At 44.2% G+C, this 14414-nt stretch overlaps 1 protein-coding gene across 1 annotated transcript; it reads left to right on the top strand.

Moving 5' to 3' along the window:
• Positions 1 to 697: 697 nt before the first annotated feature.
• Positions 698 to 13743, top strand: LOC129751023 (NEDD8-conjugating enzyme Ubc12). Its single transcript, XM_055746267.1, has 5 exons — positions 698 to 969; positions 1112 to 1316; positions 1391 to 1524; positions 12353 to 12520; positions 12588 to 13743. Exons 2-5 carry the CDS (start codon positions 1211 to 1213, stop codon positions 12726 to 12728), a joined length of 549 nt encoding a protein of 182 aa, XP_055602242.1. The 5' UTR covers positions 698 to 969; positions 1112 to 1210; the 3' UTR covers positions 12729 to 13743.
• Positions 13744 to 14414: the final 671 nt, after the last annotated feature.

Here is a 14414-nt window from a genome sequence, read left to right as displayed (position 1 = left end):
ACAGTCGACCTTTGCTAATTTGGATGTTTGAGTTGACAGCCATTTTTTAAAGGTCGAATAAAAAAAGCTGTGTTTTTATGGAACCATCATTATCAAGAAAGAGCATGCACATTGCCACTGTTACCCGTGGGAACCCAGGGTACGGAGAAAGTGTGTTGTGATTTTTTGTTTTAAATAGACCAAAACACAATTAACATACTTTCTCTTACTAAAATATTAATTTATACCGTATTTGTTTTCTCCCCTCGATCAGTGTTCCACCGTACCCGACAAAAACAAACACAAATCGTCGCCAGTGTATTGCTTCCTCACTCACTCACACGCTCTCTCGCAACACTGGCAAAATTATCGGTGGGCCACCGTCCGTAAGCAGAACTCCGACAGGTCAAAACCAGTGCAACACCGTCCGAATAAACAAACAGTTTGACAGCACCACCAGTGCAACACTAGTGCAACACTCGGCATAAACAAATGCGGTATTAGATAAAACTATTTCGCCATAGAGCCTCAACAGGAATAAGTTTGATTTAATTTTATTTAACCAGACCTTAAGTTTCAGTGCAATCATCGTTGTTCGTAGATGGGTAACATTTAACTCTATTTTCAGATTCCGGCAAAAAGCGTGTACTGTCTCTCAACTTTTGGCTGTCATTTTTTCAGGGATTTTTCCCTGCGCGCTTGTAGTGGTGTTCGCATCAAAAAAATCTATTGTTGATTGAGTGCAGTGCAGAAAAATATATAGCTGGTGGATTCACTTTTTTTTGGAGGAGGAAGCAGCAGCCTGCCAGCAGAAAAGTGGAATTCCGTGGCCATCAGCGACACCACAGAGCAGAGAAAACGGGGCCACCTAGTTGCGCCGTACCAGCAAGTTTTGCGTTCATCGTTTTCGACTGACCACCGATATTGGTTCCGTTTTGGTACGGCTCGTTTTGTTTTTCATTATTTGGATCTACTCGGAACTACCCTTGGGTAAGAAAGTGAAATTTTATTTTGCAATCGAACTTCGTATGACGGAATAAGCGTCATATGCCAAGACGAATTATATTTGGAGGTCGATTCTATTGTCTGGGAGAAGTTGCGAAACGTTGTGACTTCCGGTTTGTTTTCGCAGGTGGATCTACAAAATTTTCGTCGTTCCGGATTAGAGTGCCGTATTTCCCCCTTAGCGACTTACCATCCCAAACAACAACGTAACCGAACAGAAGCAAACATGATCAAACTATTTTCGTTGAAGCAGCAGAAAAAGGACGGTGAAGCACCCCGATCCGGTCCCCAGAAGAAAGCTTTCACGGCAGCTCAACTCCGGATTACCAAGGGTAACTTTATTTTGATCAAAATAACACCATCAAAAATTAATGATGACCCTTTTGTCCGTGTCCTTTTTTTGTAGATATTAACGAACTGAATCTTCCCAAGACCTGTGCTACCGAATTTCCGGATCCGGATGATCTGCTCAACTTCAAACTGATCATTTGCCCGGACGAAGGTTTCTACAAGGGCGGACGGTTTGTCTTCAACTTTAAGGTAGGGTTTTTTTTTATTTCGATTTTCTATGGAAGGTGCATACTTTCGATAAACTCTCATTGGAAAAAATGAATCTATTGTAGCATAATAGAGAGATTAGTTTCAAATTTTCCGTATTGGTTTATATGCTCCTTTCTAAACAATATTTAGTTCTGAAAACTTAGATATTAAAATGTTTATGGCTCTTCAAAACAGTTATTCAATTGTTATTCTTAAACCTGTTCATCCTGAATTTTAAAATGGTATTGCTGTTGGCTTGCCACTTTCAGAGTGTTCCGGATTGATTTCCGAAATTTGAAGATGATTTTTTTCTTCTCTAAACCAAAAGATAAAGTTTTTGAAAAGCAACAAACGATTTAATAATACATACCTACAAATAATTTAATAATACCTACCTGCTATAAATTAACATATCAATACTTTATTAATGGGAACAGGATAACTGAATATGTAGTTTTTATCAGCAGCTAAAACTTCTCGTATATTTAGTCAAATCTTTATTAAAAATTTGGAACATCAACTGATATAAATTTGATTGACATTCTACTAGCTCATGTCTAAATCAAATTTCAACATTTTATAATCTGAAATTTTGATACACTCAATAAATTTTTTTTTATTTGATTGTTTTGCAAGACTTAGGAATATTTGGTTATGAATATCATGTGAATTTCTATTGATTGATCTAAGATTATGATACTATTGTATATCGAACTGGTCGTACAAAAGGTTGTTCTAATCTGTTCTAAAAAATAGTTGAAACTGGCATGATGAAGTAGAGAGTGGTCATTTCCAAGGGAAAGAGGACAAAACGATCAAGTCAGACAGTTTAGGATATTTGTAAATCGGGTACGACTATTTAAAACCTAATTTTGCCAAGATGTCTCGAATTGGAACTCAATTTAGTTTACTTTGGGCCCTAAGGGTATCCAGTAGCCAAGCCCTCGATCGATCAAACCGTCCACACCACATGATCAATGTCATGGGAGCCATCCCCACAATTACAAACATCGTTCGTAACTAGATGTATAAGAAACGAATGCGCGTCAAGCCGGTAGTGATTTGACATGAGCCGAGATAACACGCACGCGAATGAAATCGGGACTCATGTTGAAATGCTTAAACCATGCCTTCGTTCGAGCCTTAGGGATAATCGAATCGTATGGAGCAAACATCCCAGTGTGCCATTATCCCAGCTGCCTAGCGTTGATTGCTGAATTGCGAGGTATTGAAAAATATTCGTTGTAAGTTATTATCCTCTTTAAGATTTTACTTGTAACGCGCCCGCCTTAGCCAATGAGTCCGCATTCTCATTGCCTTGAATAAGACAATAAAGGGCATCCAAGCTATTTTCGATCAGAGCGCCCAATACCCCTGTAATTTTCAGTAGAAAATTGGAAGAGCGCTTCATCAGTTTCATCGATCGGATCGCCTCAACGGATTTTTTTTTTCTTTTTCTCGGGATTTTCATCCCGAAGGATGATTCATCCCTCGCCTCAACGGAGCTGAGACTATCCGAGTAGATGAAATAGTGGTCTACGGGGAGTGTGCGAATGAGTTCCAAGGTAAAATAAATTGCGGCTAGTTCGGCAACGTAAACGGAGCATGGCTCTTGAAGCTTGAACGAAGCTTCAAAGCGTTCATTATACACTGCGAAAACAGTCGCGCCGTCGATTCTAGAACCACCAATAAAGAACATTTTTGTAGGATCAATTTCACGTACTTTTGATGCAAAGATAGAAGGAATGACGTTGGGTCGAACGTGATCTGAAATTCCACGGATGTCATCGGTCATGGACAGATCGAATTTTATCAAGGAACTGCTAATCCGGTAAAAGTGACGCACTGACGGCTCAAAAAGAAACTGTGGTAAGGTCGGATGCGGTGTTCACGACGGAATATCCTACAGGAGCTTGGGGCTCCCCTCTAAGTGTACAGTCTTTAGTTCCGAAGCATTTGCTTTGTTAAATGCCGTTGAGAATTCGAGTCGAAACTCTGTCATCTTCTCTGAGAGTTGTGATTTTTTTGCTGCTAATTTACTCCTGGAAAAAAAGGTGTACAAGCATTATTTATTGCCAAAATTGGTGAATGATGTCTACTGGTCGCTGCAACAAATGGAGCCGGTGCCAGAGCTGATTGGAAATGACGAAGAACCTTGTACTGAGAGCATCGAGTGTCTACACATAACGACCGATGAATCATAAAAAAAGCTCAAGGAAAAGTACATTTCCAGGAACGTTGTTTTTAGCGATGAACTCGGGAACAAATTTGGGGTACGAAGTGAAAAGTGGCGAATGGGATTTTACCGGAGTAGGAGAACAGGAGTCACTGGTTCAAAAATACTGATGGAAGAGATCAGCGTCCCAGACTGCCTGGATAAGCGTCTACCTAAGAAGTTTCTGGTGAGATCAATCCATTTTTTTGTTTTTATTTCTGATTTCAACTGTACATTTTAAACATCATCACTTTATAATCAAATCCTACATAATCATAAGAAGCGTTTGGCAGGGAACTCCACGCTTCATCTCTCCCTTGTTCCTGTATCTTTTGCGTTTTCATCACATGGTTGGCCTGGCCGTAGTAGTATCTGCAATGCATGTTCTATGTATCAGATACTCTGTTGAAAAAAAAATGACGAACGCAAGTTTTTCATTTTCCAGGATGCATACAAGTTTTGGCCATGTTGGTGTTAGAAGAAGAAGAAGAAGAAACTCTGTCATCTTCTCTGACTCGGCAAGCGTTTTAACCACCTTAGCCGCTGACAACCTGAAACATCCATGGGTATACTCCATCTCCCAACAGCCCCCCGCAAGAACATCACCATTTATTGGATACCTGGTCACTCGGGTATTCCAGGTAATTTTTTTTTTTTTTTAGTTGGTAACCACAGGTGGTAAATCCCGGTTTACGGATTGTATTCCAAGGCACGGCGAGCCACCGCGTCCCCCCAGTTTGCTACTCTGGGTCCATGGGTACAATGGGCAGACTCATGATATACTCCGTGTATACCCCCTACTCCCTAAACTCCACCTGGGGCCGCAGACCTGGTTCCCACCTCGAACTGTTTAGTACACTATGCTTCAATAGTGGGAGGTCTATTCGCGCTAATGCGCTCAAAGGCAATACTCATTAACGAGACCACTTTCAGCAAAACCTCTCATCCTTACGACTCGACGCCTGAACTCTCCTCTAACGACTTGAGAACCGACATCTCCTCGCAATGACTCGAGATTCCCACACAAACCTCTCCTCTTCGCGACTTGAGGCCTGATCTCTCCTCTAACGACTTGAGATCCGACCCCTCCTCGCATCGACTCGAGGTTTACCTCTCCTCTGCACGATTCAAGGCCCGATCTCTCCTCTAACGACTTGAAATCTGACTCCCCTCCTCTTGTTGGTAAGGGGCCTGATCCCTCCTCTTACGACTCGGGACCCGACCTCCTATCATAAAGACTCGGGGTTTCACACAAACCTCTCCGCCTGAAGGTTTGAGGCCTGACCTCTCCTCTAACGACTCGAAGCCCGACCTCTTATCTTCAGGTTTCGAAGTTTGCCACCTTGCCCGTCGTGTGCCAGATCGAGAGCAGCTTATCCTGGACTCGCGCCTGTCACGGCAAGCTCGGATACCCCCCGACACTGGGGTATCCTACACACGTTCGCGGCGCACCCCTGACCTCCGCTACGCAGAAGATGATGCCTTATCTTTGTAGCTTCGATCAGGGGATCGGACGCACACTACTCAGATGCTCCCCGCCGATGGAGTCATCCTACACCGTTCGCGGACTGCCGTTGGTTCCAGCTCCTCTGCAGGGCAGTCATGATCCGGGTGAACCCATCGCTGACCGCATGCCAAGTGTTGGAATCCGCACACATCCTCTGTACAACGTTGTCTGCTGTCGTGTCAGGCCCACAGGCGGCAAATATGGAAGTACGTACCGCTGCAAACCTCGGACAGACAAACACCACATGTTCGGGTGTTTCCTCTACGTCACCACAATCTGGGCAATATGGCGAAGCCACATGTCCAAACCGGTAGTGGTACTTCATGAAGCATCCATGACCAGTCAGCAATTGCGTCATATAGAAGTCCACTTCACCGTGCCTTCTTCCGATCCAGCTCCCGATGTGCGGGATCAGACGATGGGTCCACCTTCCTCTCGTTGAGCTGTCCCACAGCTGCTGCCAGTTGGACATCGAGTCCTCATTGGCGAAATCTCGTACATTGGGCGTGTCTTGTGGGCGTGTTGTCGTAGCAATAGACATCCTCCTCAAGCAAAACCGAGATGGGTATGACTCCCGCTACTACACAGGCGGCTTTCGGACGACATGGTCCGGTATCCGCTGATAACCCGCAGGTTCATCAGCCGCTGAACGCTGCTAAGTCGCTGCAGGTTACAGTTTCTTCCTAGGGCCTGCCTCCAGGCCGCTGCTCCGTACCGCAAGATCGATGTGGTCACACTTGCCAGGATCCTCCTTTTGCTACTTCGGATGGCCGAGGAGTTCGGCATCATCCGTGTGAGTACGGCCGTGGCCATTGCCGCTCTCTTGCACACGTAATCGACATGGCTCGTAAAGCTGAGCCTGTCATCTATCATCACCCCTAGGTACTTGATTTCGCGTTAGGACACGATATTACACGGTCCAACGGCAATGGTATCTGTTTGAGGTGAGATCAGGTTGGTGATTAGCACGGTTTGTGGTGGGCTAGACGCAGGACACTTGGAGAACATCCAGCTTTCCACTGCCTGGATAGCTACCTTGTCCAGTAGCTCCGCTGTTGAGGAGCCTCTCGCCAAGAGGACTACATCATCCGCAAATCCTACGAGTTCAGCCCCCGATGGGAGGCTCGTTCGTAGGAGTTCGTCGTAAGTGATGTTCCACAGAACCGGGTCGAGTATTGACCCCCGCGGAACACCCGTCGAAACCTCTTGTGGTCGCAAACCCTCGCCGGTCATATACTGCAGTTCGCGATTGTGGAAGTAACTTTCCACAAGCCTATACAGATATAACCATGGTATAACCTGATGAGGTCCTATGGATGAGCACCCCACCAGGTTCCAGTAATCGTTCGAAGAAAATTGATTCTCTTTTGGTATTTTTGATTCAAGTACCTAACATGTTTCCCCACAGGAATTTAGAGTCGAACCAGACACCCAAATATTTGAAACTAAGTGATAGAGTTAGAGTTCTACCCATCATAAGGAGTTCTGTTTTCGGATTGGAATGCTTCCTTGAATAAACTACAAACTCGGTTTTACTAGGCGAAAACTCGATGACTAGATTCCTGGTCCAATGTGATAAATTAGTTAGAGTTTATTGTAACGGAGGTTTTATTTGAATGCCTGTTTTACCTGTGATGTGAAAAACACAGTCATCCGCAAGCTGTCTAAGCGTGCAATTTTGTACCATACAACTATCGATTTCTCGGACATAAAAGTTGTATAGCACGCGGCTTAAACATGAGCCTTGGGGTAGACCCATATTCGTTCAACTTTGGTTTCTCCATGGCTAAGATGCATGATTTTTTCAGAAAACATATTATATAGAAATTTGTTCAAAATTGGTAAAAGTCCGCAAGAGTTAAGATTCCTAGAAAGCACTTCTATGGACACCGAACCGAATTTAGCTGCTGCGCGACGAGATAGAAAGCTATCCAGAGATTTTGCGGCTTCCACCTTGGCACAGCACCGAAGATCTTCATCGGATTGCGGGCATTGAATCGATCGAAGAGATGGCCAAAAAATCATCTCTAACTTCAGACGCAAATCGATGCACTCTTTCATCGCACAGATTCGTTCTCTTTATAATTAGATTAATTTTAGGATAGTTTTTAGTATTAGTTCAAAATATTTTTGCCATTACAGGATGTTCTCCTACATTAAAACTGTTGAGGATTCAGGGGGGTAGCTTACCGGGTTCTGTGATCGGAGGTTTACTATTTGCTGCTTCCGTGGCAGCAATCAACATCAAAGCAGCGGGTGCACCTCGGGTCGGTCAAAATTAGCGCTATTGATTCGTTGCTAGCAGTCGATGGGTCAGGAGGAAAGTTTTGTTGCACTTAATCAAGTCTGCACACAACACAGAGCACAAATCTTGCTGTTCTGATTTTCGGATGCGAATTAGAACGCAATAGACGACCGATTTATCAAAACTAAAACACCACTTTATTAATTTTAACTCGACCGACGGAACAAAACAATCCACAAGCACGGAGCTGATGTTGCCACTTCGAGATTTATTTCAGACTGGTTGGTGAGTTACCGTTTCAAAACAATTCATCCGGTAACTCACTGCTATGCTATTTCTTATACTAGGTTGGTTCAATATTTTACGTTTTACAATAATTGAAAATAATTAAAGGAAATTTCACACACATCATATACAATAGGTTTGGTCACAAACATTCCGGCCACCTTGAAATGGCACGGACATTTGAATACTAGCTTCGGTTTTAATTGGAGAGCCTTCATCGGTTTCCTTCGTCTTCGACTACGTGGACCAATAGGACGCATCATGGCACCAGGGGAAGCAGGAGGAGCGATTGGAACTGGGCGGTACGGACACCATCTGGAGCTTTGTTTTCTGTGGAACAAAGAGGATCCCAGTAGACCAACAAACATACAAATAAAGGATTGGAACCGCAATCACCTGGTGCTTATGGTTGTCATACAGGAGCTAACTTAGAGTGTAGCTCTACTCATTAAAGCTGCGACCACTGACTACTGCTTTCAATCAGCCGGTGCTATGAGTATTCGATGGGAGGGGATGTCCACCACATGGAGCCGGAAACGATGAAAGTGCGACCACACTCGGAGCGTTGATTTCTGCGGAGCAAGAAGGAACCCAGTAGCCCAAAAAACAAAATATGGGGATATTGGAATCGCAATCACCTGATTTTCAAAATTGATGTACAGGAGCAAACTTAGAGTGTAGCTCTACTCATTCAGACTGCAATCTGCGACTACTGGTTCTGGAAGGTCCGCAATATACAGGCGGAGACGACGACAAGTGGTTCTGGGAAGCAAAAGGGAACCAAGTAGACCAACAAACGAAATGTAAAACTATTGGAACCGCAATCACCTGATCCATAAAATTCTGTGCAGGAGCTGTCTTAGAGTGCAGCTCTACTCATGGTTATTTTCAGGAACTGCGGTGACCGGTTCTCCAACGGGTTGCCCATCAGCTGGATCGCTTGTTCTGGTACGGGTTCTGTGCAACTCTTTGTTTGCACCTCGGAACGCAGTGCCATGGATCTCGTGGGGACAGTTTCGGCGGGCAGAAAATCGGCGAAGAGCAGCGATGAAGACCGGCGTGGAGAGTTCAGACACCAACTCGATGTGGACAGCACGTGTGGTAAAGCAAACGAAGATCCAAATGTATGCTTTCGTTGGGCCTCGGTTTTGGGTGGGAGACGTGATGTAAACTGGTCCACAATAGTCTACACCGGAAACGGCAAACGGTCTTCGGGGCGCAACACGCGACGTAGGCAAATCTACGATGCTTTGCTGGATCATCTTCGGTCTGCATCGGAAACACGTGTGGCATTCATGGAATGTGCGGCAGACTAGGTTGCGTCCACCAATGATCCAATATTTTTGACGGATCGTGGCGAGCATTAGTTGTGGGCCGGCGTGAAATAAATTCCCGTGATAGTACTTCGCCAACAGTTTTGAAAGTGGGTGTTTCGCGAGCAGAACAATTTGATGCATCGTAGCTTCTGGAACGGTTGCGTTGGCCAGAACTCTTCTAATCCGAATAACTCCATCCAAATCCAGTTTTGTGCGGATGTACCCCACTGCGATGAAGATGGAAGACGGCCGGTCGATGCAAGGGTAACTAAAAATGGTGAGTTGTCCAGGTGCAGTTGTATTTGGCGGTACATCTTCTCAATGTCGGCTACGAGTGCGATTGGGTGGGTTCGGAAGCGCATAATGATCGACAGTAGATCGTCCTGGATAGTAGGTCCCAACAACTGCATATCGTTGATGGAGTAACCGGTTGATGTCTTGCACGAAGCGTCAAAAACAACACGGACCTTGGTGCTTGTGCTTGACTCCTTGAAGACTGGATGATGTGGTAGATAGCAGTGGGGGACAGAGTCGTCCACTGGATCAGTCAACTTGATCATGTGACCCAAACGTTCGTAGTCGTCCATGAAACAAACGTAGGCTTCTCGAGTGGCAGGATCTCGCTTAAGTCTCCTCTCTAGACTTTGGAAGCGGCGCTCGGCGATGGATCTGGATTCTTCAACACGTACCAGGGGATCACTAGTGAGTGGCAATCTAAAAACGAAACGACCGGACGAATCGCGAGTGGTGGTAGCACTGAACACTTCTTCGCACTTGATTTCTTCAGCTGACAGAGCTTGAGACGGCAAAAGAGATTCGAGTTCCCAGAACCTTTCGATGGGTTGTTCTTGGTCTCGATCGATGGTCGTAAGATGGCATAACCGAGGAGTTTCGGAGGAATTTATTGGAACCGATCCGGATATAGCCCATCCAAACACGCAGTCTCAACTAGAGTCGGCATTTCATTGCCAAGGGAAATCTTGCCGCCGCCGTGAAGTTCGTGGTACACTTCTCCGCCAACGATGAGATCAATGTCCGCAGGAATGAAGAAATGGGGATCAGCCAGGTCAACGTCGGGAATTTTCCAAGCAGAAACATCAATTTTCACAGTCGGTAGGCAGACTGTTGGCCTTTTCAGGATCAAGAAATCTAGCTCCGTTGCGTACTTGGTTACGGTTGAACGAATCTTCGCTCTTAATTGGCGCTTGATCTGCTTGGATGACTCACCAATCCCTGAAACGGCAATGTCAACGGTAGAACGGCGGAGATCGAGAGTGTTGGCCAACTTCTTCGTCATGGAGCTGCACATACTAGCAGAATCCAGTAGCGCTCGCGCCGGAATTTCCTTCCCCGTACTGTCAACCACCAAAAGCATCACCGTTTCTAGCAAAACTGTACTGTTTAATGCCTGAACAGTCATACAGACTTGTTGGCTCGAAGTTGATGGTTGCGGATCTGCATCTGGAGGAGCGGTACTGCGCTGCGGAGTTGGTAGGGGCGAATTCGACAATAGCGACGTTGGTTCCGGTAGCGAATTGAAAAAGGTGGTCTTGATTGCATCGTGGAGGAGAGAGTGATGCTTTCCATTGCAGAAACGACAAGTGTGTCGAGAAGAACAGGTTCTTGCTAAATATCCAAAATTGAAACAATTCCAACACAAACGGTGCGATGTGACAACTTGACGACGGTTGTTTGGAGAGACTCTGGCGAATTTCCTACAGCGAAATAGATGGTGTCGTTCGGAACATACTACGCACACGGGTAAATCGGGTTTTGTATCAGACGCAACAGGATTGGCCACTAATCGAAACGCCTTCTTCGTTTGGGATCCCGTCATCCTCGCTGAAATTGTTTGCAGGTTGCGCTGCTCTTCTGAAACGATCGTCTTCAGCATCATCGCTCGAGAATACAAGAAATCGATCAACTCTTGGTAAGTGATGTCTCAGGTCGCTTGTTTTCTCCTGCCAGGCTCGAAGTGTCGTTGGATCCAGTTTGTAGCACAGTAGATTCACTAGTGGAGTATCCCAGTAACCTACCGGCTCACCCAGTTTAGCCATGGCCTTCACATGGCGGTCAAAATCATCAGTCAACGTATGAAGATCTTTTGAAGACCCTTTCCTTAAAGGTTGGATGTCGTACATTGCCCTGAAGAGCTGTCGTTTCAGGTACCGCTGGTTATCATACCGCTTCATCAACGCGTCCCAAGTTATAAGATAGTTGTCAGCCTCAACGTTCACGGACTCGAAAGGTTTCTTGGCTTCGCCTTCCAAACTCTGAAGCAGGTACTGCAGCTTTGCAACCGCTGGAACATCTGGGTTCGAGTGCACCATGGACTTGAACGTGTCTCGGAACGACAACCATCGCGAAAAATCACCATCGAACCTCGGCAAATCTATTTTGGGCAGGCGTAGGTGAAACATAGCTGTGCTGGCTGGAACAGTCGGCTCGATTGATGTAGAACTGCTCAACCTTTCCGGGATGTTGTTCAACAGGAATGCTTTCACCTCACAAAACCTATCCTCGATGGTCGATCTCTCAGCCAAACGCATTTCGAGCCGGTCTGGCCCATCCCACTTCTCGATGACGGTTTGCGCCTTTTGAAACTGGTCGTAGATCCGATCAACTAAATCTTGTCGAACTTGAAGGCGCCCTGTGTCTCGATCAACGTTGAATTCCTTTGTAAACCTCTCAACATCCGACAGGTTTGTCAAAATAGCCTTGCGACGAATAATGGCATCCTCCACCCTTTCGTCGGATTTGGTTTTCGGCATATTGGAATTCACTGACACTTGTTACCACCACTGTACGATAACGAAAACACAGCACAAAAAACGCAAACGAAATCCTTCCCGAACCGATGTACTGGTTTTTAACACGACGGCGGAAGTGTAAACCAATCGAACGATTAAATCCTTCCCGTCGCGGATTTACACTTCTACGCGACGAAGAATGATACAAATCGTACGATTCAATCCTTCCCGTGTCGCGGTGTATCAATCTTAACACGAAACGAAACCGAGAATTGTGTGTTAAAATCGACGAAAAAATCCTTCCCGACGCGACAAACAATTCTTTCGCGAAGACTGCCACCCACTCACACCCAATCGCATATAATATTAATCAATATTGCCAATATATAAGCCTCAGGTGCAAAAGGACTGAATTAGACCTGGAATTTGACCTGGCCAATTAGTTTTATACTTTCACTAAGTACTACTTACTATTCAGGCTAGAATTGACTTCCCAATTTCTGTTTCCAGGTTGGACCGAACTATCCTCACGAGCCGCCGAAGGTGAAGTGCGAAACCCAGGTCTACCATCCGAACATTGACCTGGAGGGCAACGTGTGTCTGAACATCCTGCGAGAAGACTGGAAACCGGTGCTGACGATCAACTCGATCGTGTACGGACTACAGTATCTCTTCTTGGTAAGTGATTGATCAAATTTTTAAAAGCCTGGTGTAAGATGTTGATATGTGTTTTCTTGCTGAATAGGAACCCAACCCGGAGGATCCGCTGAACCGGGAGGCCGCCGAAGTGTTACAGACGAATCGACGCCTTTTCGAACATAACGTATTCAAGGCAATGCGCGGCAGCTACATTGGCGAAACCTATTTTGAGCGTTGTCTTAAGTGATATATAAATTCGACACTCACTCTTAAATGTTGCGTTTATTTAATTATTCTAACGATCGGAGGACGTTACTACATAGATTTTAAGTATAACTGAAATGTGAAGTTGGAAAAAACATGAAAACAAAAATCGAATGCGACGATTTGTGTTGTCGGGGGGGAAAAGTGGGGACACAGGGACATTGCAACTACGAAATATAAACAAAAAACCGGAAAACCAGAGTGACAGTTAAAAATAGAAACGAAGATTTGTATTACTTGCCCGGGGTATCAGACAGTGATGGATTGTTAAAACAAGCTTCGGAAGGTCAGTTTGAAACAAAAATGCACAGGTAAGTTGAAAACAGTAAAAGCGAAAAGAGTAAAACAGTATCTTGGCGATCTTATATCTCTTACTATGACAAAATAAATCAACCAATAAAAATAAATTATGCTAGCAAACAAACAGAATCAAATAACTAGAAATGCCAAACAGCTAGGCAAGAGAATTATCCATTTCATTCTCATCAGATCGAGGTATCTAAATAAAAGTCTCGTCGAAGACATCCGCATGGTGACAACGCATACACAACATTCACACGACGAAGTTAAATCACAAAAACAGAAAATGTAAAAAAAACACAAAAAGCGAAGTTAAAAATTTGAAGATCTTAGTTTAATTTAATCAAAATCTACCTAATAATGCAAATTACTAATAAATGATTAAAGAAAACCAACCTGATACTCTGATTGACTTTGTTTCACAACACCCACAAATTCAAACATGTAAATGAGCAAAACTATCTATAAAATTCTATATGAACGTCAGAAGCAAATAACGAAAAAATAATACCGGAGTGCAGCAGCGATACAAAGCCAACAGTATAAGAAGAAAGCTATGGGAAACTGTGAAGTTGACCATTCAGAGAGAAAATTTCACAACCAAACACACACAAAAGTTGAAACGTTGTACTGAAAGAGAAAATCGAAGTAAAACAAAATCGATAAGCCAGAATTAAATAGAAATACCTTTTATCCGAGCAAGTCATTCCTATTTTTCGCTTCGAAATTATCCAAAACTTTAAGCTTTTTACTTCTCCAATGCGGTCTCCTTCAACATACATCCACTGACCATACTGACTGGACACTCGATTTAGTTTTCTGGATAATTTTTCCAACAGTACGCAATATCGATTCCAGAGTGCGCATCGATCGATTTGAAGAAATGCTATCCCAGTTATGAAATGCCACCCAACTTTTAGAAAAAACAGACATTTTCTAAAATCGGACTAAACAGGTACATTTTTCCTACAGCGAATTTTTTGTCATATTTTTCAGGTTCGCCACCTGCCGTCGGTATTGCGAACCTACAAAATCTGACAAAATAAATCAGACAGAAAACGGTTGAATTTTTGTTCTAAGTGTCATGTCAGTGTGATCAGTGATACATCTTTCAAGTATAGGCAGACAAACCAAGGTACAAGGCCACAGGCAAGTCCGAAGACATAGAGGTTAAGCAAGCCTTTTAAGAAAAGGAAATAGTAAACATCACCGTCCACGGTACACAGTAAATGAAAATTACCGAGTTCGGTAATTTTTTTACCGAAATCCTAACATGTGGAAATCGTTAAACCGTTCGGTAATTTATTTCATGGCAGAGAAGTGACAGCTGTCAAATATTACAAACCTATTTCGGTAAAAATGATCGAAA

This window comes from Uranotaenia lowii, chromosome 3 (assembly GCF_029784155.1).
Source record: "Uranotaenia lowii strain MFRU-FL chromosome 3, ASM2978415v1, whole genome shotgun sequence".
NCBI classification, from domain to species: domain Eukaryota; kingdom Metazoa; phylum Arthropoda; class Insecta; order Diptera; family Culicidae; genus Uranotaenia; species Uranotaenia lowii.
Note: the sequence above shows the minus strand (reverse complement) of the source record. Positions and strands in the feature narration are given on the sequence as shown.